Source organism: Talpa europaea, assembly GCF_964194135.1.
Source record: "Talpa europaea genome assembly, chromosome: 2".
In the NCBI taxonomy this organism is placed as follows: Eukaryota; Metazoa; Chordata; class Mammalia; order Eulipotyphla; family Talpidae; genus Talpa; species Talpa europaea.
In genome coordinates, this window is record NC_140068.1 from 110,029,045 (window position 1) to 110,056,137 (window position 27,093).

A 27,093-nucleotide genomic window follows, 5' to 3' on the forward strand; every position below is an offset into this window, starting at 1 on the left:
AGTTAAGACAGGGATGAAGACGACCGAGCCGCGCCTCTGCTGGAGCAGGAAAGTCATCAGGGAGAGACACAGGTCCGTGTGGGGAGGGGCCTGGTGGGCAGGGCTGGGCCAGGCTCCCACCTCCCCACATTGTGCTTATAGGAACACAGACAGACACATGCAGAGCCCTTTGCAACAGAGAAGTTGGGTGGTCTTCAAGTCACAAAACCGAAGTTTGAACACATTTTGCATCACTCAATCCTCCATAAGGGCAGGTAGCTCACCCCGGGAAAGAATGTCGAACAAAGCAGTTCACAAAGGTGATGACATTCTCAGCAGCCCGATGCGTGCTCAAAAATGTCCACATCAATCCACCGCCACACTTGGTCATGTCCTGTCTGCCCCTTCCCTCCCTTCAGGCTTCCAGAGTTTCACTTTAAAAGCTGCTTGGGGCAAAACCAGAAAACAGAACCTGGTTACAGTGCCCAGGAGATGACACTAAAGGGGGATTACGGGGTGCGTGAGCTCCCCCATGGACTCCATATACACTTTTCTAAGGGCCTTCCTACCCCACTTATATCCAGACTTAGTATTTCTCTCCTTCTCTACCTATAGGAAGAAAACATTTTGTGAGAGGCCAGGGAGGAGGCAGGACCAAGAAGTCCTGAGAACTGGCCTATCCTGGGCTCCAGGACAGGATTGGGGAACATGAGGAGAGAGCGCCAGACTCCTCCGTCCTTAGCAGGGACATTTCCTTTTTACCTGCAGCTACTCAAGTGAGGTTCCCACGACCAAGTCATCAAGTTGAAATATTTGTCCTTCATTTGTCATACCAAGGAGTTTCATGCGCTTTACAAAAAAGTGTCAGCAAACCCGGCTCTCAGCTGAGAAAGCACATGTGTGTGGGATCATGCTTCGCAGTATCAAGGAGAAGTTAGACAAGAAACCTCAGACCTCATATGAGGTTTTCTCTGTCTGAGCACTTCTTCCTCCAAATCACAACTCCAGTGAGCACAGCCCCAAGGAGAACCAGGCCAGCAATAATGCCCATGGTGGCGATGGAGGACTTAGGAGGTGGCTCTGGAAGGGAAAAGAAGGTGAGACACTGACTTTTAGGCCTCAGCCCCCATCCTGCTGAAGGTCTCCACAGGGTTCCGGATGCCCCTGAGAACAACCTCTGTGCCCATGACCCCCTCCTTACCCCATCTCAGGACTTGGGGTTCCAGCAGCCCCTCATGCTGCACGTGGCACGTGTATCTCTGCTCCTCTCCAGAAGGCACTGCCACAGCCGCCCACTTCTGGAAGGTTCTGTCCCCCCCAGGCCTGGTCTCCACCAACTCTGTGTCCTGGGTCAGGTCCTCCCCATCTTGCTGCCAGGTCAGGGTGATGTCCGCAGGGTAGAAGCCCAGGGCCCAGCACCTCAGGGTGACCTCATGCTCAGAGGTGGGGTGGTGGGACACATGTGTCTTTGGGGGTTCTGAAGGGAAGATCAGAAGATTTATACTTGTGTTACTTTCTCGGGCTACTGAAGCAGCCTCATGTGACCATCCTGAGAATGGACAGGATAGTTGCATTGGATGGAGAGAGGGCAAAATTGGAACACCAGCCTGGCCTTGCAGCACTGGGATAATCTCCTAATCCTTGGAAAGTTCTAGAATCAGGGTGCAACAGTTCGGGATACCAGGCTGCAGTGCTCTGAGGGAGAGACTTCTCATCTTGACCTGGATAAAGGCCCAAGTGACTCAGGAAAATTAGAGTCAGAATGGATGACCTCTGGGAACCAGATGTGAGCAAGAAATACACGGTCCCCCAGACCACTGCCAGGATCAGAGAGAGTCAGTTATTTCAGGACTGTTCCTCACCTGGAGAGAGTGCATTCCTTAATTGACCCCAGGAATGCTGGCACTCTAGGGGTCACTTTCGAGGATCTGGACACCCAGGCAGACTCCTCACCCTTTGGGGCATAGGGTGGTATCTGGCCTTGAGCCCACTTTTCTTCCCTTTGCAGGACTCCAGCCTTGGCCCTAGGGGAGGCCCCATGGCAATTCTTACTTGCACGCAGTGTCTGGTTTTCATTGTTCAGTTGTCTTTGGAGCCAGTTGTCACACTGCCAGTCCAGGTGGAGAGTGTCCAAGGCATGTACACTCGGCTCCTCCCACTCATCCTCCAAGAGCTGAACCTCCATGCCCGCTTGGCGCAGCTCCTCCATCAGGGTGAGGTAATCAGTGCCGTCGTAGGCGAATTGATAGAACCCGCTTACATGACCATCTGGTCTCACTTCACAGCCAGATCTTACCTGCAAAGTGTGAGACTCTGGCCCCACCCCCAAGGTCATTCCCTTCCACTTAGCACCACCCCCATCCCCAGGCAAGCACAACTGTTGCTGATTTTTAATAAACTAAAACCGAAACCAAGTAAAAGTTTCAAGAACTCGCTGGGAAGCTCCGACCAGAGACTCGAGGGTAACCCTTGCCCGTACGAGGGGATGGCCCTTGTGACCTGTACACACCTGTTTCGCTCTGGTTATAGTATAGCCGCAGGTTGTTTAATCTTACTCTGGAAATGTGTATGTGGCTGTGGAGAATCATGTTTTCATTCTCCCAATACTCCGACCCCTCTAGCTCGATCTATGGCCCCATTGCCTCCATTTTCGGACTCGGGTCATCGCTGTCGAACCGCAGGAACTGCGTGTCGTCCACGTAGCCCACGACCACGAAGTGGGGGTCCCCGAGGTCGGGCCGGGATACCAAGGTGTGCAAGAATATTAGGTAGTGGGAGCCTGGGGGAGGGGAGGAGCTGAGACCCCGACTTTCCTCTGGGCGCCACTGCCCGGTCTGAGGATGAAGGGGCGGGGCAGGGGGAGAGAGCAAGGGGGCTATTGAGACCTAAAAGGGGCTACGGGAGAAGGGCAGGCACAGGAGTGGGTGGAAGGAGGAGTAGGATACCCAACCCGAGGTGTGGGGTTTGGTGCGGCTTGAGGAGAGTGGTGTCGGGGTCTGTAGGTTCCTGGACGGTCCTGCTCCCTCCTCCCCGGCAGAAGCGGTTTTCCTCCTGACTCTGCACTCACCTGCCCAGGTCTCGGTCAGCACCAGGGCTCCCGACAGCAGCAGGAGGAAGGTTGGGGGAGACATAGTCCGGATCCTCCTGGTCTAGGAAGAATCTAAACCTCAGTGCAGACTTTGCACCCGGAAGATCCGGTGAGGCTGTGTGGGGCAAATAAAAAGGAAAAGCATCAGGCTTTGACACCCTCCTACCGGCCCTGCCTGCCCATTCTGCCAAGGGGCAGTGGACAGGGTGTGGAGTGCAGAGAGCAGCAGAGAGGAGAACATGAAAACACCAACATGGCTGCTTGAACTGGTGATGAACTTATTCGGTATAGGTTGGTTGCGCTACATTTGGCATAGATAGCAGGGCGGTTCACAGCAGGACGGGTTCGCTGCAGAAGAGTATGGAACCCTTTGAAACCTGGGGAGGGATTGCTGGGTGGCTGGCCATGAGCAGATGGTCCTCCCGGGCCAGCCTCCTCCCCCAGTGGGCACCTCCCCAGGAATGGCCAGAGGTAGATGGATCTCTGGGGCAGGTGGAACAGGCCCTGTACAAAATAGAAGAGACCCTGGATAGATACAGTGCCTGTAAGGAGGCAGGGGTTGTGGGATGGGTGTTTCTCACAGCTCTGCTAGAGTCTATGCAGAAAGAGAGATCCAGAATCCAGCAAGCACACGATGAGATGCGGGAACTGCAACAACGTTTGAGGATTCTGGAGGAAGAAGTTCGGAGAAACCAACCCACCATTCTGAAGACACCAGACTCCTTCTCATGAGAGGAGGAGAGGGAGGCTGGCCCTTTACCTGAGTCTCAGCAGGTGGTAGCAAACCAACCTGCAACTTGGAGATACTAGACTCCTCTGGAGAGGAGGAGGAGGCTGGTCCCAGGCTCCAGGCCCACCCAGTGGTGACTCAGAAAATGAAACAACAGTGGCCCATGGCCCCAGGGGGTGAGGCTGCTGGACCACCACAAATGACGGAATTTACTACATACCGACCATATACCCAGGCAGAACTCGTGGACTTGGGCGAAGAGTTCCACCAGAAACCACGGGAACCCTTGGCAGCCTGGCTTCTACACTTATGGGACCTGGGGGTGGATGGGATTATTGTACAGCACAAGAGATGGAGAGACTGGCCTCCGTGACTTTACACCTGTCCTTGAGACAGAGGCTGCAGAAAAGCCAGTGGTATGGCCAGGGGGATCATACGCTGCTGAGTGAATAATGGCTGCCATATAAACAATATGGGCTGATGCAGGAGATGTGCCAGAGACAGTGAGCTGATGGCAGACGTAAGCCAAGCTGGTACAGGTGCTTCGGGAGTTGGGGGTGCGGCAGGCCATGTTCAATGTGAATACCCGTGGTCCTGATGATGAGCATTTCATAGCAGAGATGAGAGACTTGGTATTAAAAAGTGCCCCCTGGGCCTTCCTGGTGGCACAGCGGTTGAGTTGCGAAGCTGCCCACAGCCTCTGCAGCGCCGGTTCGATCCCCGGCCACCGGGTGAGGGTCCCACATGGTGCGCAGACCTCTCCGGCCGCCCGCTGCTCCCCTCAGCAGTGTATTTCGTCAGTCTGCCTGCTCTGCTCTCCGCTCTGACTCTGGTGAATTCTCTCACCTTCCTGCGCTTCTGACTGTACCCAGTACTTGTATAAATAAATAAATTAAAAAAAAAAAAGAAAAAGAAAAACATTTAAAAAAAATAAATAAAAAGTGCCCCCTAGCGCCTGCCCCGGTGGCGCAGCGGTTGAGCGCTGGGCTGTGAAGCTGTCCGCAGCCTCTGCAGCACCAGTTCGATCCCCGGCCACCGGCGAGGGTCCCACATGGTGCGCAGAACTCTCCTGCTGCGCCAGCTGCTCCCCTCAGCAGTGTATTTCGTCAGTCTGCCTGTTGATTCTCTGGTGATTCTCTCTCCCTCCTGCGCTTCTGACTGTACCCAGTGCTTCTATAAATAAATAAAATAAATCTTTTAAAAAAAAAGTGCCCCTCATCCTCATTTGGATCCCTTTTAACACTCCATGTGGGACGTCAAATACATGATGTCATGACAATGATAGCTAGCTTGGGTGAAGTGGAGAGCTGGCGCTCTCAAACTCAGAAAGGACTACGGGTAATTGTCGAAAAATCAAAAGGAATGCCAAGGAGGGCAAGGAGGCCTCTTAGTTTCACAGAACCTGTTAAAGTTACCTGTAACCAAATGTGGACAGATTTAGTGAGAGCATGTGTAGATCGCATTAAAATACATGCAAAGCCCAATGCATACTTGTTAGAATTATGGGAGCAACTGCAAGGAGCCTAGAGGTTCATGCCCGTGAGAAGGGCTGCAGCTAAGAGGAAGCCTGGAAGCTCCAGGCCTCAGGGACACACCCGGTGCCTGGAAGACCACTTGCTGCCAACCCCATCCTCGGGTGATGGCCTGATCACTTTCGAGTAGGGTGAGGGCCAAGTAACCCGTCCACAGGGGACGGGCGAGGACCGGAGTACACATGTGGAGCTTGCCATCCACTGGTCCCTGACTAATGTGCAAAGAGTTTTGGCTTTGGTAGACAGAGGAGCAGAATGTACTCTGCTCTATGGAAATCCCGAAAAATTTCAAGGGTCTGCTTGTTACATTGATGGCTATGGAGGCCAGAGTACCATGGTGACAGCAGTGAATTTGGTCGGGTAAGACAAAGGTTATCCCTGATGCTGTAATAGATAAAGTACAAGCTTACCCCACTCCAACCACAGTGAAGCAGCTGCAAGTCTTTCTGGGCCTGCTGGGTTACTGGAAGGCATTTATACCCCACATGGCCGGGCTCCTGAGACCCTTGTATGTGTTGATATGAAAGGGGGCAGGTGGGACTGGTTAGTTGAGGCAGACACAGCATTTGCCATGGCCAAACGGGACTATAAAGACTGCTCAGGCTTTGCAGGGTTTTGACCCAGCCCAACCCTGTGAGCTGGATGTGCATGTTACTCAGGAAGGGTTAGGGTGGGGACTCTGGCAGAAATTGGAGAGGCTACGACAGCCTATTGGGTTCTGTCCCAACTCTGGAAGGGGGCTGAGATTAGGTATTCCTTAATTAGGGGGCTGAGGTTAGGTATTCCTGAATTGAAAAACAGCTAGCTGCAGTACATGCTGCCTCACTAGCTACTGAAAGTATAACTGTCACAGCTCCTGTCTTAGTGAGAACCACCTACCCAATAGCCAGATGGGTATGGGACTGGACCACAAAGCCCCATAGTGGCACTGCTCAAACGCCCACTTTGGCGAAGTGGGGGGCATGCCTAGAACAGCACTGCACTCTGTCAACTAGCCCCTTAAGGGCGGAGTTGCTGGAGGTTCTTGGTCTGGTGACGTATGTCAGTATGGAACCAAGTTCAGAAGCCTGTGTAGAAGCCAAACCTGAGGTTAGTTCCCACAAGGAGGGATGAGCACCGATTCCAGAGGAGGCCTGGTATACGGACCGCTCCAGCCGGAGCCAGCCAACATCTTGGACAGCTGTGACTGTACACCCAGAAACGGACACTATTTGGTGTGAAACCGGGGCAGGACAGAGCAGCCAATGGGCTGAACTGCGAGCTGTATGGATGGTGGTGGCCCATGAGCCTTCCCCTCTAGTCATTTGTACTGACAGTTGGGCTCTGAGCAGGGGCCTGACACTGTGGGTTTCCATGTGGAATCTGAATGACTTGACAGTCATGCATCAGCCATTGTGGGGCCAGGCCCTATGGAAAGATCTATGGGATCTAGGGCATCAGAAGCAGGTGACTGTTTATCATGACACAGGACATGCCCCTTTGGCCTTTCCAGGCAACGATGAGGCAGATACCCTAGCCCGGGTTCGATGCCTTGAAACTGCTCCAGGGTGGGATGTTGCACAGTGGCTGCACAGACGCTTGCTCCACACAGGGCAAGAGACACTGTGGGCCACTGTGCATGCCTGGGGTCTACCTGTAACTTTAAGGAGGCTCAGATTGTTTGTGAACAATGTGTAGTGTGTTCCAGGACTTACCCCTGGAGACATTTTGCATCCATAGGCCAAGTGTTGCAGGGGCAGGTGCGACTGACACGCTAGCAGATTGAAATCACTGGACCACTACTTGCTCGGACAACAGTATGCGGCCACCTGTGTGGACATTTCTATCACTTATTGGCAGCTTATCCTGCTCTACATGCAAACCAAAATGCAGTTTGGGCAGCACTGACACGCCTGTGTGCTGCATATGGATGTCTGCTGGTAGTGAGAGCAACCAAGGGACTCATTTTACAGGAGCCTGGGTGCAGCAGTGGGCCAAGGACATGGGTGTTGAATGGAAGTTTTACACTCCCTATAATCCCAGAGCTGCTTGGATCACAGAGAACCAGCTCTGTGCCATCCTGGCACTACACGCGGACAGTTGTATAATGGAATTAGAACTGGGTATGTACAGGATGACGGACTTGGCCCAGCATGTGATAGGGCAAAGTGGAGATAACATTCCCTTTGGCTTCCCCACCCAAAATGCTGCATGGAGGCCTGAAACCCCGAGAACCACGCCCGAGAACTGGAACTTAGTCCTGACCCTTCTGCAGTTGGCTCTTAGCTCTGGTGTCTTTCCTTCCGCATTCAGTAGCGTTTCTCACACTGTCTCTCTGAGTTCCAGGGGCTTTTTAAATCAGCAGTTCTCAAAATTTGTGTCTTAACAATCTCTATACACTCTTTACAGATGAATGAGGATCCCAGAGATAATTTTGTGGGTTATATCTACCAATATTTGCCATAATATAAATCGAAAGTTAAAAAATATTTATTGAGGGCCTTTCTGGTGGTGCAAAGGGTTAAGTCTCAACACTGTGAAGCTATTCTCAGCCACTGAAGCAGGAGTTTGATCCAGGCCAGGTTGCTAACCCACATGGCACAGCAGAACCTCTCCTGTCTCACCCGCTGCTCCCCTTAGCAGTGTGTTTCAATAGTTCTGCCTGTTCTGCTCCCCACTCTGTCTCTGGTGAATGCTCTCTCAACCCTCCCACTTCTGGCCTATACCTAAACTCTTGTATGCATAAATAACTAAAATAAATCTTTTAAAAATCAAATAAAAAATAATTCATTTAGAACGATATTAACAACCCTACATGTTAGCAAAAATGAAATATTTTTTAAAGATTTATTTATTTATGCATACAAGAGCTGGGGTATAGGCCAGAGATGCAGTGGGTGAGAGGATTCACCAGAGACAGAGTGGGGAACAGAATAGGAAGACTGACTGAAATACACTGCTGAGGGGAGCAGTAGGCAAGGCAGGAGAGGTCTGCTGCACCATGTAGGCTGCTCCCTGGCCAGCCGGGGATCGAACTCACGCTGCAGAGGCTGCAGATTGCTTCATAGTGCAGTGCTTAACCCCTTGTGCCACCAGAGAGGCCCCAGAAATGAAATATTTTTATAAAAACTATTTTCCAAAAAAAAGTATAGTGACAAGAGTGCATTTTTTTATATTTTGTTTTTGGAAGTCATTTTCTTGTCTGTCTTATTAGAAAACCACTGAATTTCCTTTTTTTTTTTTAAAAAGTCAGAAGTGCGGGAGGGTGAGAGAATTTCCAGTGCTAGATCGGGGAACAGAACAGGCAGACTGACGAAATACACTGCTGAGGGGAGCAGCAGGCATAGCAGGAGAGGTCTGCGCACCATGTGGGACCCTTGCCTGGCGGCCGGGGATCGAACCAGTGCTGCAGATGTTGCGGGCAGCTTCGCAACCCAGCGCTCAACCCCTGCGCCACCAGGGAGGCCCAAACCACTGAATTTTCTTATCTACTTCTGCATTTAATTTATTTTAAGGAACTTGAAAAAAATTCCAGCTACATAATCCAGCTTCACATTTGTACACAAGGTATAAATAACCTTTCAGATAATTGTGAATATTCATCTTTGATAATAAACAGTTAACACCTTCTTAAGCTTAGTTGCAGTGGGGAACTTAAAACCCTATGGTTGGACTTTTTTTTTTAAGATTTATTTCTTTATTTATACAAGCACTGGGTACAGTCAGAAGTGCGGGATGGTGAGAGAATTCACCAGAGCCAGAGTAGGGAACAGAACAGGCAGACTGACGAAATACACTGCTGAGGGGAACAGCAGGCACAGCAGGAGAGGTCTGGGCGCCATGTGGGACCCTCGCCAGTGGCCGGGGATCAAACCGGCGCTGCAGAAGCTGCCGGCAGCTTCGCAGCCCAGTGCTCAACCACTGTGCCACCAGGGGAGGCCCTGGACATTTTAAATTGTTACATTAAAACCCATAAATGTATCATGCATTTTGAATGAATCTTGCACTAATGCATGATGTTTTTAAAGTAATGCACTCAGTTTACGAACTTTGTAGATCTTCCAGTGTTGACACATTTAATACAAATAATCAAAAACCACATTTATTGTATTATCACATATCCCTTTGGAAAAGTATATAAATATTGGGAAGCTATTAGGATTACAGTTCTGGATACAAGTTTTCTAAAATGCTGTTTACTCTTGAGAGTTTACATTTTGTCATTGGCAACAAATACTGTCCTTTTATTTTCTTGAAGACTTAAATTTATTTTTCGATTTGTTTGAAACATTTATTTATTCACGTATACAAGAACCAGGGTACAGGCCAGATATGCGGGAGGGTGAGAGGATTCACCAGAGACAGAGTAGGGAACAAAACAGGCAGATTGACCAAAATACACTGCTAAGGGGAGCAGCAGGCGAGACAAGAGAGGTCTGCTGTGCCATGTGGGTATCTCCCCAGCGGGCCGGGATCGAACCCATGCTGTAGAGGCTGCGGACAGCTTCACAGCGCTGTGGTAAACTGCCTGCGCCACTTTTTGACAGTATCAACCAAATAGCCAACTCAAAATAATCATTGTGTCTTTGCCATTCATTCTTTCAAGTAAAAATAATATTCCATTAAAAAGTGTCTAGTTCACATACAGACCAATGGAATCGAATAGAAAATCCAGAAATAAACCCACAGATTTATGGTCAACTAATCTTTGACAAAGGAGCAAAGACTATGCATTGGAGCAAAGAAAGTTTGTTCAATAAATGGTGCTGGGAAAACTGGGTCGCTACATGCAAAAGAATGAAGCTTGACCACTACCTCACACCATACACAAAAATCAACTCAAAATGGATTAAAGAACTAGACATAAGACCTGAAACCATAAAATATATAGAAGGAAATATAGGCGAAACACTACGTGATCTGCACATCAAAGACATCTTTACAGACACATCACCCAAAGCAGTGATAGTGAAGGCAAAGATAAACAGCTGGGACTACATCAAATTAAAGAGCTTCTGCACAGCAAAAGAGACAATAACAAAAACAAAGAGAAACCCCACCAACTGGGAGAACATTTTTGCACCCAACACTAATGATAAAGGACTGATCACAAAAATCTGCAAAGAGCTGATGAGACTCAACAACAACAAAGAAAATAATCCAGTCAAAAAATGGGCAGAAGAGCTAAAAAGAAACTTCTCTGAAGAGGAAATGCAAATGGCCAACAGGCATATGAAAAAATGTTCAACATCACTTGCCATCAGGGAAATGCAAATCAAAACTACCATGAGATACCATCTTACACCAGTGAGAATGGCACATATTAAAAAAACTAGCAACAACAAATGCTGGCGAGGGTGTGGAGAAAAAGGAACTCTTCTGCACTGTTGGTGGGAGTGCAGACTGGTCCAACCACTGTGGAGAGCTGTGTGGAGATTTCTGGACCTACTAAACATAGAGCTTCCATATGATCCAGCAATTCCACTCCTAGGTATTTACCCAAAGGACACAGAAACATCAATTCCAAAGAACACCTGCACCCCTATGTTTATAGCAGCACTGTTTACAATAGCTAAGCTTTGGAAACAACCCAAATGCCCAAAAATAGATGACTGGATCAAGAAGATGTGGTACATATACACCATGGAATATTACTCAGCATTCAAAAAAGATAAACACATGCAATTTGCAGCAACATGGATGGCGCTGGAAGGGATCATGCTCAGCGAAATAAGCCAAAAAGAAAAAGAAAAATACCGGATGGTCTCACTCATAGCAGGAATCTAGAAAACTTAAATAAGGGACCAGGAAAATGAATAACTATAAGAAAGTGAAAATCAAAATCAACAAAAAACTATGAACCAGAGACACTTTTAGGGGGTCGGGGGCGGGAGGGGAGGGATTGGGGTCAGAATGGGGGGGCTGCAATTGTATGGGGAATATAACAATAAAATTTATTAAAAAAAATAAAATAATGACTATGGCCAATAAAAAAAAAAAAAAGTGTTTAGTTCAGGGGCCACCCTGGTGGTACAAGGGCTTAAGCACAGCACTATGAAGCTATCCACAGCCATTGCAGCATGAGTTCCATCCCCAGCCAGGGAGGTGACCTACTTGGTGCAGCAGACCTTTCCTGGCTCATCTGCTGCTCCCCTCAGCAGTGTATTTCAGTCAGTCTGCCTATTCTGCTCCCCACTGTGTCTCTGGTGAATCTTCTCACCTCCTGCATCTCTGGCCTGTACCCCAGCTCTTGTATGCATAAATAAATAAATCTTAAAAAAAGAGGCTTCTTCATTCAAACTGACTATAAATCCATAGTAATTAAAACAGTATTTTGCTATACCAATAGAATAGAGAGCCTAGAAATAATCCTTTGCATTTACAGTCAAGTAATATTTGATAAGGGAGCCAAGAACAGTCAATAAGGAAAGGATAGCCTCTTTAACAAACAATGGTGGCAATTGGATAACATGAAGAAAAATGAAATTAGACCCCTATCTTATATCATTTACAAAAATTTTCTTAAAATGGATTGAAGATCTACCTAGGCATATAGCAGGGAAGGTGAGGAGTGGGTCAAAACAGGCGGGAAAAGCACAAGGGACTATAGTGATGGTTCATGGATGCTGTGTTCATGGGGAAACTAGGGGGACTAAACCTAAGGGAAGAAATAAAATGTTGTGCAAAAATGAACAGTGATGTAAGAGAAAAAAACCTTAAAAAGATCTAACTGCAAGATCTGATATCATAAAACTCCCAAGAGAAAACAGGAAAGAAGCTCTTTGATAATGGTCTTGGCAATGACACCAAAAGCATAAACAACAAAAGCAAAAATCAACGAATGGGACTACAGCAATCTAAAAAACTTCTGCACAGCACAAGGAACAATTGAAAAAAAGACAATTTACAGGATATTAGAAAGTATTTGCAAACTATATAATGAATTAATATTCAACTATGTAAAGAAGTCACACAACTCAAAAACAATAAAATTATCTGATTAAAAAATGGCAGAGGATCTAAATAAACATTTTTCTAAAGAAGATATCCAAATGAGGCAGCTCTGATGCCCACCTGTGATTATGCAGGTGCCTTTCTTTTTTTCTGTCTCATTTTCCCTAATAAACCTGTCCTTTTAAAACATATATATAAAGAAGATATCCAAATGACCAACAATTATATGAAAAGATGCTCAAAATCACTAATCATCAGGGAAATAAATGCACATCAAAACCACAGTAAGATATTAGTTTGTACTGGTTAAAATGACTGCTGTGGAGAAGACAGATAATAAATGTTGGCAATATGTGGAGGAAAGAGAACCCTGAGTACTGTTGGTGGGGATGCAAAACTACAACTGGTATGGAAAATAGGAGTTCCATCAAAAAATTAAAAACAGAAATATCAATAAGTCTAGTCCTAGGTATCTATCTACAGAAAATGAGAACAGGCAGAGAGATAAGCACATTCCATGTTTACTGCAGCATTATTCATAATAACCCAGATAAAGAAACAACGTAAGTGTTCACCAGATGAATGGACAAAGAAAATAATAAAATGTGACACACAGACATGTAACTGAATGTAATGAAACTAAATGAGATTAGATAAAGACAAATGCTGTTTTATATCACATATATAGAATCTAAAAAAACCCAAAAGTCCTCAAAACAGAAAGTGGAATTGTGGTAACTAGGGGAAGAGGATGAGGGATTGGGGAGATGTTGTTTAATGGTAAAGAATTTCAGCCAGTAGGTAAACAAGTCTTGAAGATCTATCTAATGCACAACATAGTGATTACAACAATACTGTATAATTAACTTCCAAATCATTGACCAGATCTTATTTGTTCCCATCACAAAACCAGAAAGATAAGTAAATAATGTGATAGAGTTTGTTAACACTAAGGTGGTAATCTTATCGTAATATGAGAATGTATCAAATCAATACATTGTACAACAAACTTACACAATTTTAGAATTATATTTTAGTAAAACAAAATTAAAAAAAAAGAGGCTAGCTCAGCTCACACAAATGACTGCTTTGGGACAATCTACTTTGAAATGTAGCAAAACTCTTGCTACTTTATCACATAGAAATTAATAAGATATGGATTGGAGGACTGTGGTGATTCAGTAAAGTTAATTTTTACTATCTCCAGAAAAGTAAAAATTCTACCCAGCAAGAAGTCCTAAAAAGATTCCTAGTTTGAGATAGAAGGACACTAACTAGTAACTGAAAGCCGTATGAATAAAAAAAGATCTCAGTAAAGATAAATACATGGGCAATTAGAAAGCTAACATTACTGTAGTAAAGCTTTATAACTCTTCCTTTATATTTTCATGATCTAAGAGACTAATACATATTAAAAAATTTTAATCTAAAAGCTAGTATTATTGTAACTTTGGTTTATATTTCCATATTTTGTTTTCTACAATTTTAAGAGACTAATGCATGAAAAGATTATTAGCTTTCGTTTTTGGACACACAATGCATAATAATGTAATTTTATGGGTCCTCGCTTGGTGGCACAGGCGGTTGAGCTCAGCGCTGTGAAACTGTCAGCAGCCTCTGCAGCGTGGGTTTGATCCCAGCCGCCCGGCGAGGGTCCCATATGGCGCTGCAGACCTCTCCTGTTGCACCTGCTGCCCCCCTCAGCAGTGTATTTGTCAGTCTGCCTGTTCCGTTCCCTGCTGTGTCTCTGGTGAATTCTCTTGCCCTCCCACACATCTGGATTTTACCCCAGTTCTAGTATACATGAATAAAAAAATAAATCTTAAAAAAAAAAAAGAAAGAAATGAAACAGGCAGCCCTCCCTGGTGGCGCAAAGTGTTAAGACACAACCTTTGAAGCAATCTGTAGTCACTGTAGCACGAGTTCCATCCCCGGCCAGGGATCAAACCCATATGGTTCAGCAGACCTCTCCTGACTCACCCGCTGCTCCCCTCAGCAGTGTATTTCAGTGTATTTCTGCCTGTTCTGTTCCCCACTCTGTCTCTGGTGAATCTTCTCACCCCCACACCTCTGGCCTGTACCCCAGTTCTTGTATTCATAAATAAATAAGTCTTTAAAAAATATATTTAAAAAAATAAAAATAAATCTAACAAAAAAGTACTGTTATGCAGTACTTATGCATAACATAAGTACTGCAGTTTAGACTGATGTGAATTTACATACATGACTGGTGTGCTGATGTGAAAAATTTACATCTTTGTTTTTAAGATTTATTGTTTATGCATACAAGAACCGGGGTACAGGCCAGAGGTGCAGGAGTGAGAGGATTCACCAGAGACAGAGTGGGGAACAGAACAGGAGGAATGACTGAAGTACACTGCTGAGGGGAGCAGACTGCGAGTTAGGAGAGGTCTGCTGCGCCATGTGGGTAGCTCTGTGGCCTGGGATCGAACTCATGCTGCAGTGGCTGCGGATAGCTTCACAGGCTGTCTCTCAAGCCCTTGCGCCACCAGGGAGGCCCCCACCATTTTTTTTTTAAAGTAGTACCTATCTTCATGCCAAAAGTCAAGGAGCAGTGGCAGAAATGTGAGCAAGAAAGAAGAAAAGCAGCTAGTGAAGAGGGATAGAACCACAAAAGTGGTGCACGGGTAGTGTGAGTGAGAAGTCATGGCTGAAAACAGAAAAAGACCATGAGAAGCAAGAGGGAAAGTGCTGTCTAGAGCACTGCAGTACTGACAGTGCACAGTGAGTCTGGGCAGAGGCAGCTTCCCGTCCTGGGTTCAGTGGCTTTCTTTGGTCTGTTTGTGAATTTATATAGGACCCATTCCCTAGAAAAATGCATACACTCACATACACAAAGAGTTTCATATATATAATTTCAGGGAGTATAATTTGCATACTTCAGTTATTTCATTGTTTGTAACATATATCTTGCTGTCAAGAAGGGTATCATTTCACTACATAAAGTCTTTTTCATAACACCAAGTATTGCAGCATTTATTTGAGGCATCTCTTTGAAAAAATGATTAAAATATGTCTCAGCACTTTAGCAGGTAAGCTTTTGTTATTTGGAAAACACTTTTAAGTCTGGTATCTCATTTCTCCAACTATTTTTGATACCTGAGGCATTGTTATTTGGTACTATGAAATAAAATGATTTTTTTAACTAAATTTTTCAGTGTTTCTTTACATTGCATATTTCAAAAAGTATGGGAAGAATGAAGTTTCAATAGGAAGCCAGTAAGAATCGAGCACCCAAATACATCTCTGAGGCTGATGTCCAGGATTGTATCAGTTATGATTCTTGTATGCATTTTATGGTTTCAGGTCTTATATCCAAGTCAGATCTTATCAATTTTTAATGAATTTTTTTTTGGTGTATGTAGGTAAAGTATGATCTAGTTTCAGTTTTTGTTGTTGTTTTCTTTCTTTGTTTGTTTTGGGGTTTTTTTGCATGTGGCTGTCCAAGGTTTCCAAACAATTTGCTGGAGGAATGTTCCTTTCTCTTTTGTATGGTTGTAGATCTTTTGTCATAGATAAACTGTGGGTTTATTTCTGGACTCTCTATTCTACCCCAGTGCTCTTTTTCTTTTGTCCCAATACCATACTGTTTTAATTATCATTGTTCTATAGTAGAGTTTGAAGCTAAAGAGTATGAAACTTCCATTTTTCTTCTTTTCTCTCACAATTACTTTGACTGTTCAGGGTATTTTGTGGTTTCATATAAATTTTAAAATTATTTGTTCTGTTTCCTTGAAGAATGTCATTGGGATTTTGGTAAATTTTGTATTGAATATGTAAGTTGCTTTAGGTAATAGGGCCTTTTAAAAAAAGATTTATTTATTTATTTATTTATTTATTTATTTATTTATTTTTGTGGTTTCCAGAGCATTTATTCATTAAAATCTATTCACTATGCCATCGACAGTTCTCCTGTATATATTGTGCTGATAAATAGACACTGAGAAGATTTAACAAGTTTGTCATTTAATAAGCCTGAATTCATTTTCACATGGTAAAAAGATTTATTTTTATTTATTTATTCATACAAGAACTAGGGTGTAGACCAGAGGGGTGGGGGGTGAGAGGATTCACCAAAAACAGAGTGGGGAGCAGAACAGGCAGATCTCCTGAAATACACTGCTGAGGGGAGCAGTGGGCAAGACAGGAGTGGTCTGCTATACCATATATGGGTTAGCTCCCTGGTTGGGGATGGAACTCAGGCCACAGTGGCTGGCAATAACTTAATAGCCCTGAGATTTAACCCCTGCACCACAAGGGAGGCCCCATATGGCCATTTTCACAATACTTATTCTTCTATGAACATGGGATATCTCTCAATTTCTTTGTCTTCTTTTATGTCTTTTGACAGTGTCTTATAGTTTTTAGTGTATAGGTCCTTTACCTCCTTGTCAAATTTATTTCCAAGTATTTCATTCTTTTTGCTCTGATTGTAAATGTCATTGTTTTCTTAACTTCCCTTTCCTTTAATTCATTATTTGCATGTAGATATACAACATATTCTTGTATACTGATTTTTTATCTTGCCACTTTACTGTATCATTTATTACTATTTTTTAAAAGATTTATTAATTTTTATACAAGAACCAGGGTACAGGCCAGATGAGTGGAAGGGTGAGAGGGTTCACCAGAGACAAAGCAGGGAACAGAACAGGCAGACTGAAGAAATACACTGCTGAGGGGAGAAGCGGGCAAGACAGCAGAGGTCTGCTGTGCCATGTGGGATTCTTGCTGGCAAGCCAGGATTGAACCCACGCTGCAGAGGCTGCAGACATCTTCACAGTGAGATGTTCAACAGCCTGCGCCACCAGGGAGGCCCCATTTATTATTTTAAATAGCATTTAATAGAGTCTTTTGGATTTCCTGTGTATTTTATCACATTGTCTACAAATAGTGATAGTTTTATTTCTCTGTTTTTAAAAGATTTATTTATGCACACAAGAACTAGGGTGTAAGTCAGCAGTATGGGGAGTGAGAGGATTCACCTGAGAGAGTGGGGAGCAGAACAGGCAGATCTACTGAAATTCTCTGCTGAGGGGAGCAGTGGGTGAGATAGAAGAGGTCTGCTGAGCCATGGGGGCAACTTCCTGACCGGTGGGGAGCAAACTAGTGCTGCTGTGGCTGGCAATAGCCTGATAGTGCTGTCTTTAATCTTTGCACCACCAGGGAGGCCCAATAGTTTTACTTCTTATTTTCCAATCTGTATACTTGTCTCTTTCTTGTCTAACTTCTCTGGCTAAAACTTTCAACACTGTTGAATAGTAGTGGTGAACTGGACATCCATTTCTTGTTCCTGATCTTAGAGGAAACACTCAGTTTTTCATGATTATGTTGTTAGCTATGGGCTTATCATCAATGGGATTTATTATGTTGGACATGTTCCTTTTATTCCCAACTTACGGAGTGTTTTTAATCATAAATCAGTGTTAATCTTGTCAAATGCTTTTTCAGCATCTACTGCTATGATCATGTGATTTTTAGTCTTTCTTTTGGTTGTTGTTGTTATTGTGATGAATGACATTGATTGACTTGCGTATGTGAACTATTCTTACATCCTTGGGACTAATTCCACTTTTTCACAATATATTATTCTCTGAATTCTGTATTCTGCTTTCCAAGATTTTGTTGAGCATTTTTGTATCTATGTTTATTAGAGAGTCAGTCTATCATTTTGTTTATGTGCCGTTCTTGTCTGGTTTGGGAATCAGGTTAATGTAGGCCTCGTAAAATGTGTTTGGGGCCTCCCTGGTGGCCTGGGATTAAGTCTCAGTGCTATCACTACTGTGGCCTGAGGGCCTGAGTTCAATCCCCAGCCAGGGAGCTGACCCACATAAGATGCAGCAGACTCTCCTGTCTTGCCCACGGCTCCCCTCAGCAGTGTATTTCAGTGGATTTGCCTGTTCTGTTCCCCACTCTCTCTCTGGTGAATCCTCTTGCCCTCCTGCACCTCTGGCCTGCCTCCCCAGTTCTTCTATGTGACAAATAAATAAATATTTAAAAGTTAAAAAGAATTGTGCTTGGGAACTTTCCCCCTTTTTAAATTTTTTGGAGCATTTAAAAAAGATAACTTGGGGCCTCCCTGGTGGCACAATGGGTTAAGCGTCAGCACCATGAAGTTGTCTGCAGCTACTCCAGCACGAGTTAGATCCTTGGCCAGGGAGGTGACCCACATGGCGTAGCAGACCTCTCCTGACTCTCCCGCTGCTCCCCTCAGCAGTGTATTTCAGTCAATCCACCTCTTCTGCTTCCCACTCTGTCTCTGGTGAATTCTCTCACCCCCTGCACCTCTGGCCTGTACCCCAGTTCTTGTATACATAAATAAATAAATCTTTAAAAAATAAAATAGGGCCTCCCCTGGTGGCACAGCAGTTGAGCACTGGGCTGCGAAGCTGCCCGCAGCCTCTGCAGCACCGGTTCAATCCCCGGCCGCCGGCTAGAGTCCCACACGGCACGCAGACCTCTCCTGCCGTGCCCACTGCTCCCCTCAGCAGTGTATTTCTTTAGTTTGCCTGTTCTGCTCCCTGCTCTGACTCTGGTGAATTCTCTCACCCTCCGGCGCTTCTGACTGTACCCAGTGCTTGTATAAATAAATCAATAAATCTTTAAAAAAATAAAATAAAAAATAAAATAAAAAATACAGCTATTAGATCTTTGAACATTTCATAGAATTCACTAGTGACTTCATCTTGTTATGGTTCTTGGTTTTAGGGAGACTTGATTTCTCTGTTTGTGATTGGTCTGTTCAAGCTGTCTATTTCATCCTGGTTCAGTCTTGAAAGTTTGTATGAGTTTAAACATTTGTCTGTTTCCTCTAGGTTGTCCAAAATGTTTGATAGAGATGTTTATAGTTGTCTCTTGTCACCCTTTATATTTCTGTGGTATTTGTTGAAAATTTGCCTCTTTTTTTGTATTAGTCCTTGCATTTAATTTTTTTCATTTTTTCAAAAAATAAAAATTTATTCTTTTAATTGTGGTAACATTAGAATTCTCCACATTAGGTAGTACCACCATAGGGTCCCTGCCACAAAATCACCCACAGTCCACCACCATAGTTTTCGTGCTTCCTGTGTTCTTTGTTTCTACTCCTCCTTCTACTCCCTTTGGGTACTTCTATAGGCAGTTTTCAAGAGTTAGCTTTTAAGGTTGTCTTTCTCTGTTTTTTAGTTTGGTTTCTCTATACGCTACATATTAGCAACACCATCCTGTAGTTATCTTTCTCCTTTGACTTATTTTACTTGGCATTGTCTCTTCCAACATGCCACGGTCCTGCAAATGGCATGTTTATCTTTTTTGATCTCTAGTAATATTCCATTGTGTATATGTACCACATCTTCTTTATCCACTCATCAATTTTTTGACACTTATGTTGTTTTCTTATCTTGGTTATTATAAAGAACACTGCTATGAACAAAGGAGTGCAGGCTTCCTTTCAAGTTGGGGTTTTTTTTTTTTTTTCAGTAGATACCTAGAAGTGGGATTGCTGGATCATATGGCAAATTTATCTCCAGTCTTTTGAGAAACCTCTATACTGCTTTTTATAGGGGTTAGGCCAGTTTCCATTCCCATCAATCGCATAAAAGTCTTTCTTTTTCTCCACATCCTACCCAGCACTTATTGTTTCTGTTTATTTTGATATGGGCCATTCTCACTGGTGTGAAATTGTATCTCATCGTGCTTTTCTTTTTTAACAAATAAGCTATTTAGAAGGACACAAGTTTAATGTTGAATTTGCCTCTTTTTTTTTTTTTTTAAAGATTTATCTATTTATGCACACAAGAACTAGGGTATAGGCCAGAGGTGTGTGTGTGTGTGGGGGGTGGTGGTGGTGAGAGGATTCACCGGAGACAGAGTGGGGAACAGAACAGGCAGACTGACTGAAATACACTGCTGAGGGGAGCAGCAGGTGAGTCAGGAGAGGTCTGCTGCGCCATGTGGGTTGCTCCCTGGCCAGGGAGCAAACTCATGCTGCAGTGGCTACAGATATCTTCATAGGTTGTGTCTTAACCCCTTGCGCCACCAGGGAGGCCCTCATTGTGGTTTTGATTTGCAATTCCCTGATGATAAGTAAAGATGAGCATTTTGTTTATTAAAAAAACAGTTCTTGGTCTCATTGATCTTTTATATAATATTTTTGATTTCTATTTAATTTACTTCCACTCTAGTTTTCCTTTCCTCCTGCCAATTTTTGGTTACATTTTTTCTTCTTTCTCTAGTTCCATCAGATATCTAGTTGTGTTGTTTATTTGAAACTTTTCTGGTTATTGATGTGGATCTGTAATGCTTTGTACTTCCCTCTTAATATTGCTTTTGCTGCATAGAATCTGGTAGCTTTTCTCTTAATTTTTGTTAGTGTCTAGATAAGTTTTTTTATTTCTCTTATGATCATTACTGATTCAAGAGTTATTCAAAAGCAGTTTTGTTTAGTCTCTACATATTTGTTCCCCACCCAGGTGTCTTTTTGTCACTGATTTCTATCTTTATATCAGTATGATCAGAAACAATGCTACACACAATTTTAATTTTCTTGTCTAAAGTAAGAATTCAATTTATTCATCTGTTTACAACACAGTACATGAGAGGCAAAGAGTTTCACATCATCGATTTCTCTTCTCCTTAGAATGTTTATTTCCTTGTCTAAGAGCAGAGATTAGATGGGAAAAGGCAGGCAAAGTTTAGGCTACTGAAATACGGTGGGACAAATGCTAGGGTCATCTTCATAGGGAAGGAGCACAGGGGCTCTTAGCCAGTCTACTATTTAGTGAGAAGCCTAGAGCTCCCCTCCTGGGTGCTCGAGCTGCCTCAGCTTCAGTTATCCCCACGCATGGGTACAGCAGCGCCTTCTGGTAGTTGCCATTGGTGTCTTGCTGTATGTAGGAGTACAGAGATTTGCAGTAATTTTTCTGGAATTCAGACCTGATTTTCAACATGTCCACTTTACCGTGGAAGACCATGATTCAAATCAGGACCTCATTACAAGAAGCCTTGCCCTTTTAGGAATCTTACAGCAAAATACTGAAGCGTGTTGTAAATACCCTGGAAAAGCCTGAAAGGATTTTCCAGGCTTTCTTAGACCTCCTTCCTGATGCTCTCCTCTATGTCATAAGGGCTGTAGTTCTTGTACTTTTCAAATACTTTCTGGAGGTGACACATGCTCTGCTCAATCATGTTGCCGATCCACTTGGGGACATCGGTTCCTTTCCTCCAAATTCCAGTGTTATAGAGATCCTGGGCATCTTGGTCTATCAGTTCATAATCAGTGACTGAGCCCTCCTCTGCCCATCTACGCTTTGTGAGGGCAACCATCAGCTGGCAGAAGTAATCAGAAGTGTCGGAAATAACATTCTTCTCCAGCTCTGTCATGTGTATTTCCTTGTAGACACTGTTAATTTCCTGCAGCTCCTGATTTGTCTCCCAGCAAATGATCTTAATGAGGGACTCCTCTTCAGTTCTCAGTCCTTTCATGGAGGCTTCCAGCTCTGAAGAATCATATCGCACAGCTGTTTTCAACAGGCTCCTAGTCACTGTCTCCAGGTAGCCGGATAAGGCTGACTTCTGTGCTGATGCAAGTCCTTTCTGGCCTTTCTCTGGTAGCTGAAGGCAGAATCCTAGCTCTGTTCATTGCTGTGGTTGGTCAAAACATTGATGGTGGTGATCTCATTCACACCTTTGGCTTTGACGGCTATTTCAATGTTCAAAGCAGCCTCGTATTTCCTCTTCATGTCTTGTAGGGTCCATGGGAAACTCAGAGTTTCTTCAGACTGTTTTTTTTCCATGACTGTCCAGCATAGGTGGCCTAGTAGATGACATGTAGCCTTGGGATATAGTCCGCATATGTGGAGAGCAGTAAATAGCATGTAACCTTGATGTATAGTTCACATGGGAGAAATGCACTTGTATAAACTGGGCCAAAACCTGGCCCTGTGCTGGCTTTATCTATAAATTATATACAAGCTAATAGGGCTCCTCTGGGGACAGAAGGGGTCTCTCACTGGCCACTCCCAGGGCAGCCAGAGCCTGGGAGGGCTGCCCCTGCTGGATGCTGTTGCTGTTGCTACCTGTGTATCTCCTGCCTCATAATAAAGAGTGTTCCTGCTCCCTACATATGGGCTTCGTGACCTGCTTTCTCATCTGTCTTCAGCAAGAACTGGGCAAGCTTTTAGCTGAGGCCCTGTGTGTCTCCTCTGTTGCTCCTAAACCCTGCCCTGTGTTTTTTCTGAGAACAACTGCAGCCCCTCAAAGAGATTGATTTGATCAGTGAGAACCATCATTTAACCATAAATGGGACCATGGCACACAGAGGTCTGGGACAGCCTGCACAGAGCACAAGCCCATCCCATGGCTCTCGCACTGGGGCTGCCATTGGGTTGTATCAGGCATGGCGAGCACTAACCCTACCTGAGTTTACCCTGCACTGAGCAACTACTGGTTGCTTCTGGGTTCTGCTCACTTGCCTGCACTGGGGGTGTCTGGTTGGTCTGAGGCACTGACAACTATGCTGGGGAAATACTACTCTGTGGGGTTTAGGAAGGAGAGTTCATTGCCCAGACCAGATACATCCACAGTGCACACCGACTGAACTGGACTGATCTAAAACATCTCTTTTTTTTTTAAAAGATTTATTTATTTATTTATTTATTTATTCATTCATTTATTTATTTATATAAGCACCGGGGTACAGGCCAGATGCACGGGAGGGTGAGAGGATTCACCAGAGACAGAGCAGAGAGCAGAACAGGCAGATTAATGAAACACACTGCTGAGGAGAGCAGCGGGTGCAATAAGAGAGGTCTGCAGCCCCATGTGGGACCCTCGCCGGCCAGCCGGGATTGAACCAGCCCTACAGAGGCTGCGGATAGCCTCATAGCGTGGTGCACAATCTCCTGCCCCACCAGGGGAGGCCCTGATCTAAGGGATCTTGAATAAGCCTGGATCCACAATTGTAGCGTCTTTCACAAATAAAACTCTGAAAGTCTAAAATGCAGGTGAGACACTTTCCTTGAAAGTGCAGTAAAAATTTTGATTTGTATTCTCTCTTACAGGACTCATTAAATTATAAAGAAAGAGAGTGAACATTTTAAGTTTCTTAAAATAGTCATAAAATGACTGAAAACACCTTAGTCCTTAGGCTAAGGACTTAGGCAAAAGAGTACTGTATTATGGGAAGGTGTTATCCTTTATCTAACACACATTTCTTTTTAAAATGATGTATTTAGTTATTCATACAACAACGGGGATACAGGCCAGAGGTGCAGTGGGGTGAGAGGATTCACCAGAGACAGAGTGAGGAACAGAACAGGTAAACTGACTGAAATACACTGCTGAGGGGAGCAGCGGGTCGAGACAGGAGAGGTCTGCTGTGCCCTATGGGTCAGCACCCTGGCCAGCGGGTGATAGCTTGATAGTGCTGTCTTTAACCCCTGCACCACCAGGGAGGCCCAAAACTTTGATTATTGAAGTTTTATTTTAAAGTTTAAAATCAGAAAGTGTGTGACTTCCAGCTTTCTTTTTCTTTTCTTTTCTTTTTTTTTTAAAAGATTTATTTATTTATGCATACAAAAACAGGGGTACAGGCCAGGGGTGTGGGGCGGGGGATGAGAAGATACACCAGAGGGAGTGGGGAGCAGAACAGACAGACTGACTGAAATACACTGCTGAGGGGAGCAGCAGGTGAGACAGGAGAGGTCTGCTGCGCCATGTGGGTTGCTTCCTGGCTGGCTGGGGATGAAACTCATGCTGCAGTGGCTACGGATAGCCTCATAGGTTGCGTCTTAACCCCTGCACCATCAGGGAGGCCTGGTTTGCTAGTTTTTTGCTATTGCTTTGATTATTTACATTTTGGATTGTTGCAAGCTATCTCTGTGCCAAGTATTAGCCTGATGTGTAAACTTAAGGTCTTCTCAGGTGTCTTCTGGACCTGCGCTTTCCCTGGGCAGGTGTGGTCACTTTTATAATTCCCCCCCCCCCCATACATGCATTTACTTTTGCCCTGGTCTTTACTGTGTGACTCTCAAAAAGGGATAAAAGAAAAAAAGAGAAATTGTGTGTGTGTGTAATGATGACAGCCTTTTAGAGTCCCTGGAAGTCACTTCAACCAGAGGGGCAGGAGTATGCAACTAGGGGAGGGTGTGAGTAATGTCTACCCACCTCTTTGCACCTCTGTGATCACAGTGGCAAACAGCAATCAGAGTACAGATTCCAATACTTGGATGACAGGTTCTTCCTGCCCACTCTGCCTCCTGCAAGCTGTATGCCAACTGCTCCACGAACTAGAGCACAGCTGCCTGCCGCAAGAGTGAGGGCAGCTGCTACCATATACGGAACTAAATGGACAGGAATTGGCCCCAGTTACCTCCCAAGCCTTCCCTTGGAAATTGTAAGCCTGCAGGAGACTCTAGAGTTCCATCGTTGCATTTGACAGACACTGCCAATGCAATTGCTGTGTAGGTAGTGAGATAGATTTCTGATGCTTCCTGCTTCATCATCTTCCCGGAATCTTCTGTTTAGACTTTTGAGAAACTGGCAGACTGTTTTCCACAACAGACACACCATTTTATATTTCTGTATTTCTTTTTTTAAAAAAAGATTTTTGATTTGTGCATACAAGAACTGGGGTACTGGCCAGAGGTGTGGGAGGTAAGAGGATTCACCAGAGACAGAGTGGGGAACAGAACAGGCAGATCGACTGAAATACACTGCTGAGGGTGTTACAGAGCAACCCTGATATAAAACGGGTTGCCTGACTGTGGGTCCTCACCTGTGTGCTTAAAGGGGACTTATTAATGCTAAATTGCAGACACACACAAAAAGTTGATAAAAGGTTTATTTACAAGGGAAGGGAAATGGGAAATGAATAACTCAGGGAGAAAAAGAGGGAGATAAGTCCGTAAATGCGTCCTATCCATTTTGCTGACCTGGAATCCCAGTGACCCACTGAGCTGGCGAAAAACCGAGCATGGCACATGGCCAGGAGAGCAACCCCTGCCACATGGCTGGTTAAATACTCCACAGAGAACATAATTGCTTAACTCTGCCCTCAGATCCTTGCCACTCTCCTTTTGGGGATCATGGAATTTGTAGCTCCCAGTGTCTTGATGGAGTGGGGGTGGAGTCCACAAAGCCTGTATGGAGTTTACTCAGGCCATCCTTTCCCCCTAACAATTGGAGCAGTGGACTAGTCAGGCGAGGTCTGCTGTGCCATGTGGGTCACCTCCCTGGCCGGGGATATAACTCGTGCTGCAGAGACTGCGGATAGCTTCATAGTGCTGATGTTTAACCCCTTGCACCACCAGGGAGGCCCCCATTTTATATTTCTAATGGAAACATGAGTGTTCCAGTTCTCCACTTCCTCCCCAGTACTTGTTCTTTTCTTTCTTTTAAAAAAATTAAAGCCAAGGACCTCCGTGGTGGCGCAAGGGGTTAAGTCACGGAACTATGAAACTCTCTCAGCCACTGCAGCATGAGTTTGATCCCCAGCCAGAGAGATACCCACATGGCACAGCCGACCTCTCCTGTCTCACCCGCTGCTCCCCTCAGCAGTGTATTTCATCAGTCTGCCTGTTCTGTTCCCTGCTCTGTCTCTGGTGAATCCTCTCGCCCCCCGACGCCGTATCTCTGGCCTGTACCCCAGCTTGTATGCATAAATAAATAAATCTTTTTAACAAAGAATATGTAAAAATTCTTTTCTGTTTAAACTAGAAAAATCTGGAATGTGTTTATACCAATAAAGTTCATGTAAAATCAGTCTAGGGAACTACAAGGGGCAAACTGTATGGTCTGATCGAAGAGTTCCCACCAGGCTGCCTTCACTTCAGACCACCCACAGATTTGGAGCCCCTCAGTGCCACTTTACTTGACAGCAGTTGACAACACATTCACTGCAATGACTCAGAGAATTCAGGCGCTGCACTCATCATCACTTTTTTTTTTTGTAGTTAATGATTAACGACTAGAAGCCGTGAAATGATGAGATGCCAAAGATGAAATTTGGGGGAAATTTATTTATTTTCCTGGAGTTTTAGTTTTATTTATTTTATTTTCTCACATTGTTGTTCCTTTTTATACAGTAGTTGATTTCTCCCCTCAGGTGCAGTCCCCATCCCATCACCCGTGCACCAGCACCACAGTGTCTTGTGCTCTTCCCTCCAGTTTTGACCGCTCTCCCTCCCCCCTTCCTGTATGCCGCAAATCCTGCAGGTTGGCCTGCAATTTTTGTCTTTTTTTTTTTGACCCTTTGTTTCCTTATATTCCTTTAATAAGAGAAACCATCAGATATTTTTCTTTCTCCTGACTTATTTCAATGAGCATAATAATTTTGGGGAAATTTAAATGCAAAGCCTCTGGGCATCTTCTTGTGCAGAGTCCTGGATATTATTGCCTCCTACATGCTATGATGTGTTACCTAGAAATCTGAACCTAAACTTTTGTGTTCAAAGAGTTTATTGCAATCTGAATACATACCGCATGTGTGGCTAACTTGTAGTCTCCAGCCCTCCAGAGGTCAGACTAGTGCCTTCAGTCACCAGTTGCCCTGGAGGTCAGAAATGTTACAGTGTACTCAAAATCCCCATTACAAATCACATGTTATATGATCTATCTGGTGGCCAAAGTACCCAGGCAAACAAAGGCACTCTTCTCAGAAGAGGAGGACAAAGCCCAGACCTGTCTTTGGTAAAGTTAACTTTTACCATATGGAAATAGTTTCAGGTGGCTGATGTTCAGAGATTTTTTGTCTTTTATTTTTAAAGATTTATTTATTTATGCATAGAAGAGCTGGGGTACAGGCCAGAGGTGTGGGGGGTGAGAGGATTCAC

General features: G+C 44.5%; 1 protein-coding gene and 1 pseudogene across 2 annotated transcripts in view; both read right to left on the reverse strand.

Annotated features, from left to right (window-relative positions):
* LOC311188230 (class I histocompatibility antigen, Gogo-OKO alpha chain-like) overlaps nt 1-3,110 on the reverse strand; it is a gene marked incomplete at both ends in the record, with an annotated part of 867,329 nt that extends 864,219 nt beyond the window's left edge. The window contains one exon of the mRNA XM_084259380.1: nt 3,047-3,110. Within this exon, the coding sequence (XP_084115506.1) occupies nt 3,047-3,110 (64 nt within the window). The remainder of the gene's footprint in view (nt 1-3,046) is intronic.
* A 17,887-nt stretch (nt 3,111-20,997) lies between these two features.
* Nucleotides 20,998-22,081, reverse strand: LOC311188231 (annexin A2-like; annotated as a pseudogene). The gene has a single exon. The product of its transcript is annotated as an annexin A2-like (transcript).
* Nucleotides 22,082-27,093: the final 5,012 nt, after the last annotated feature.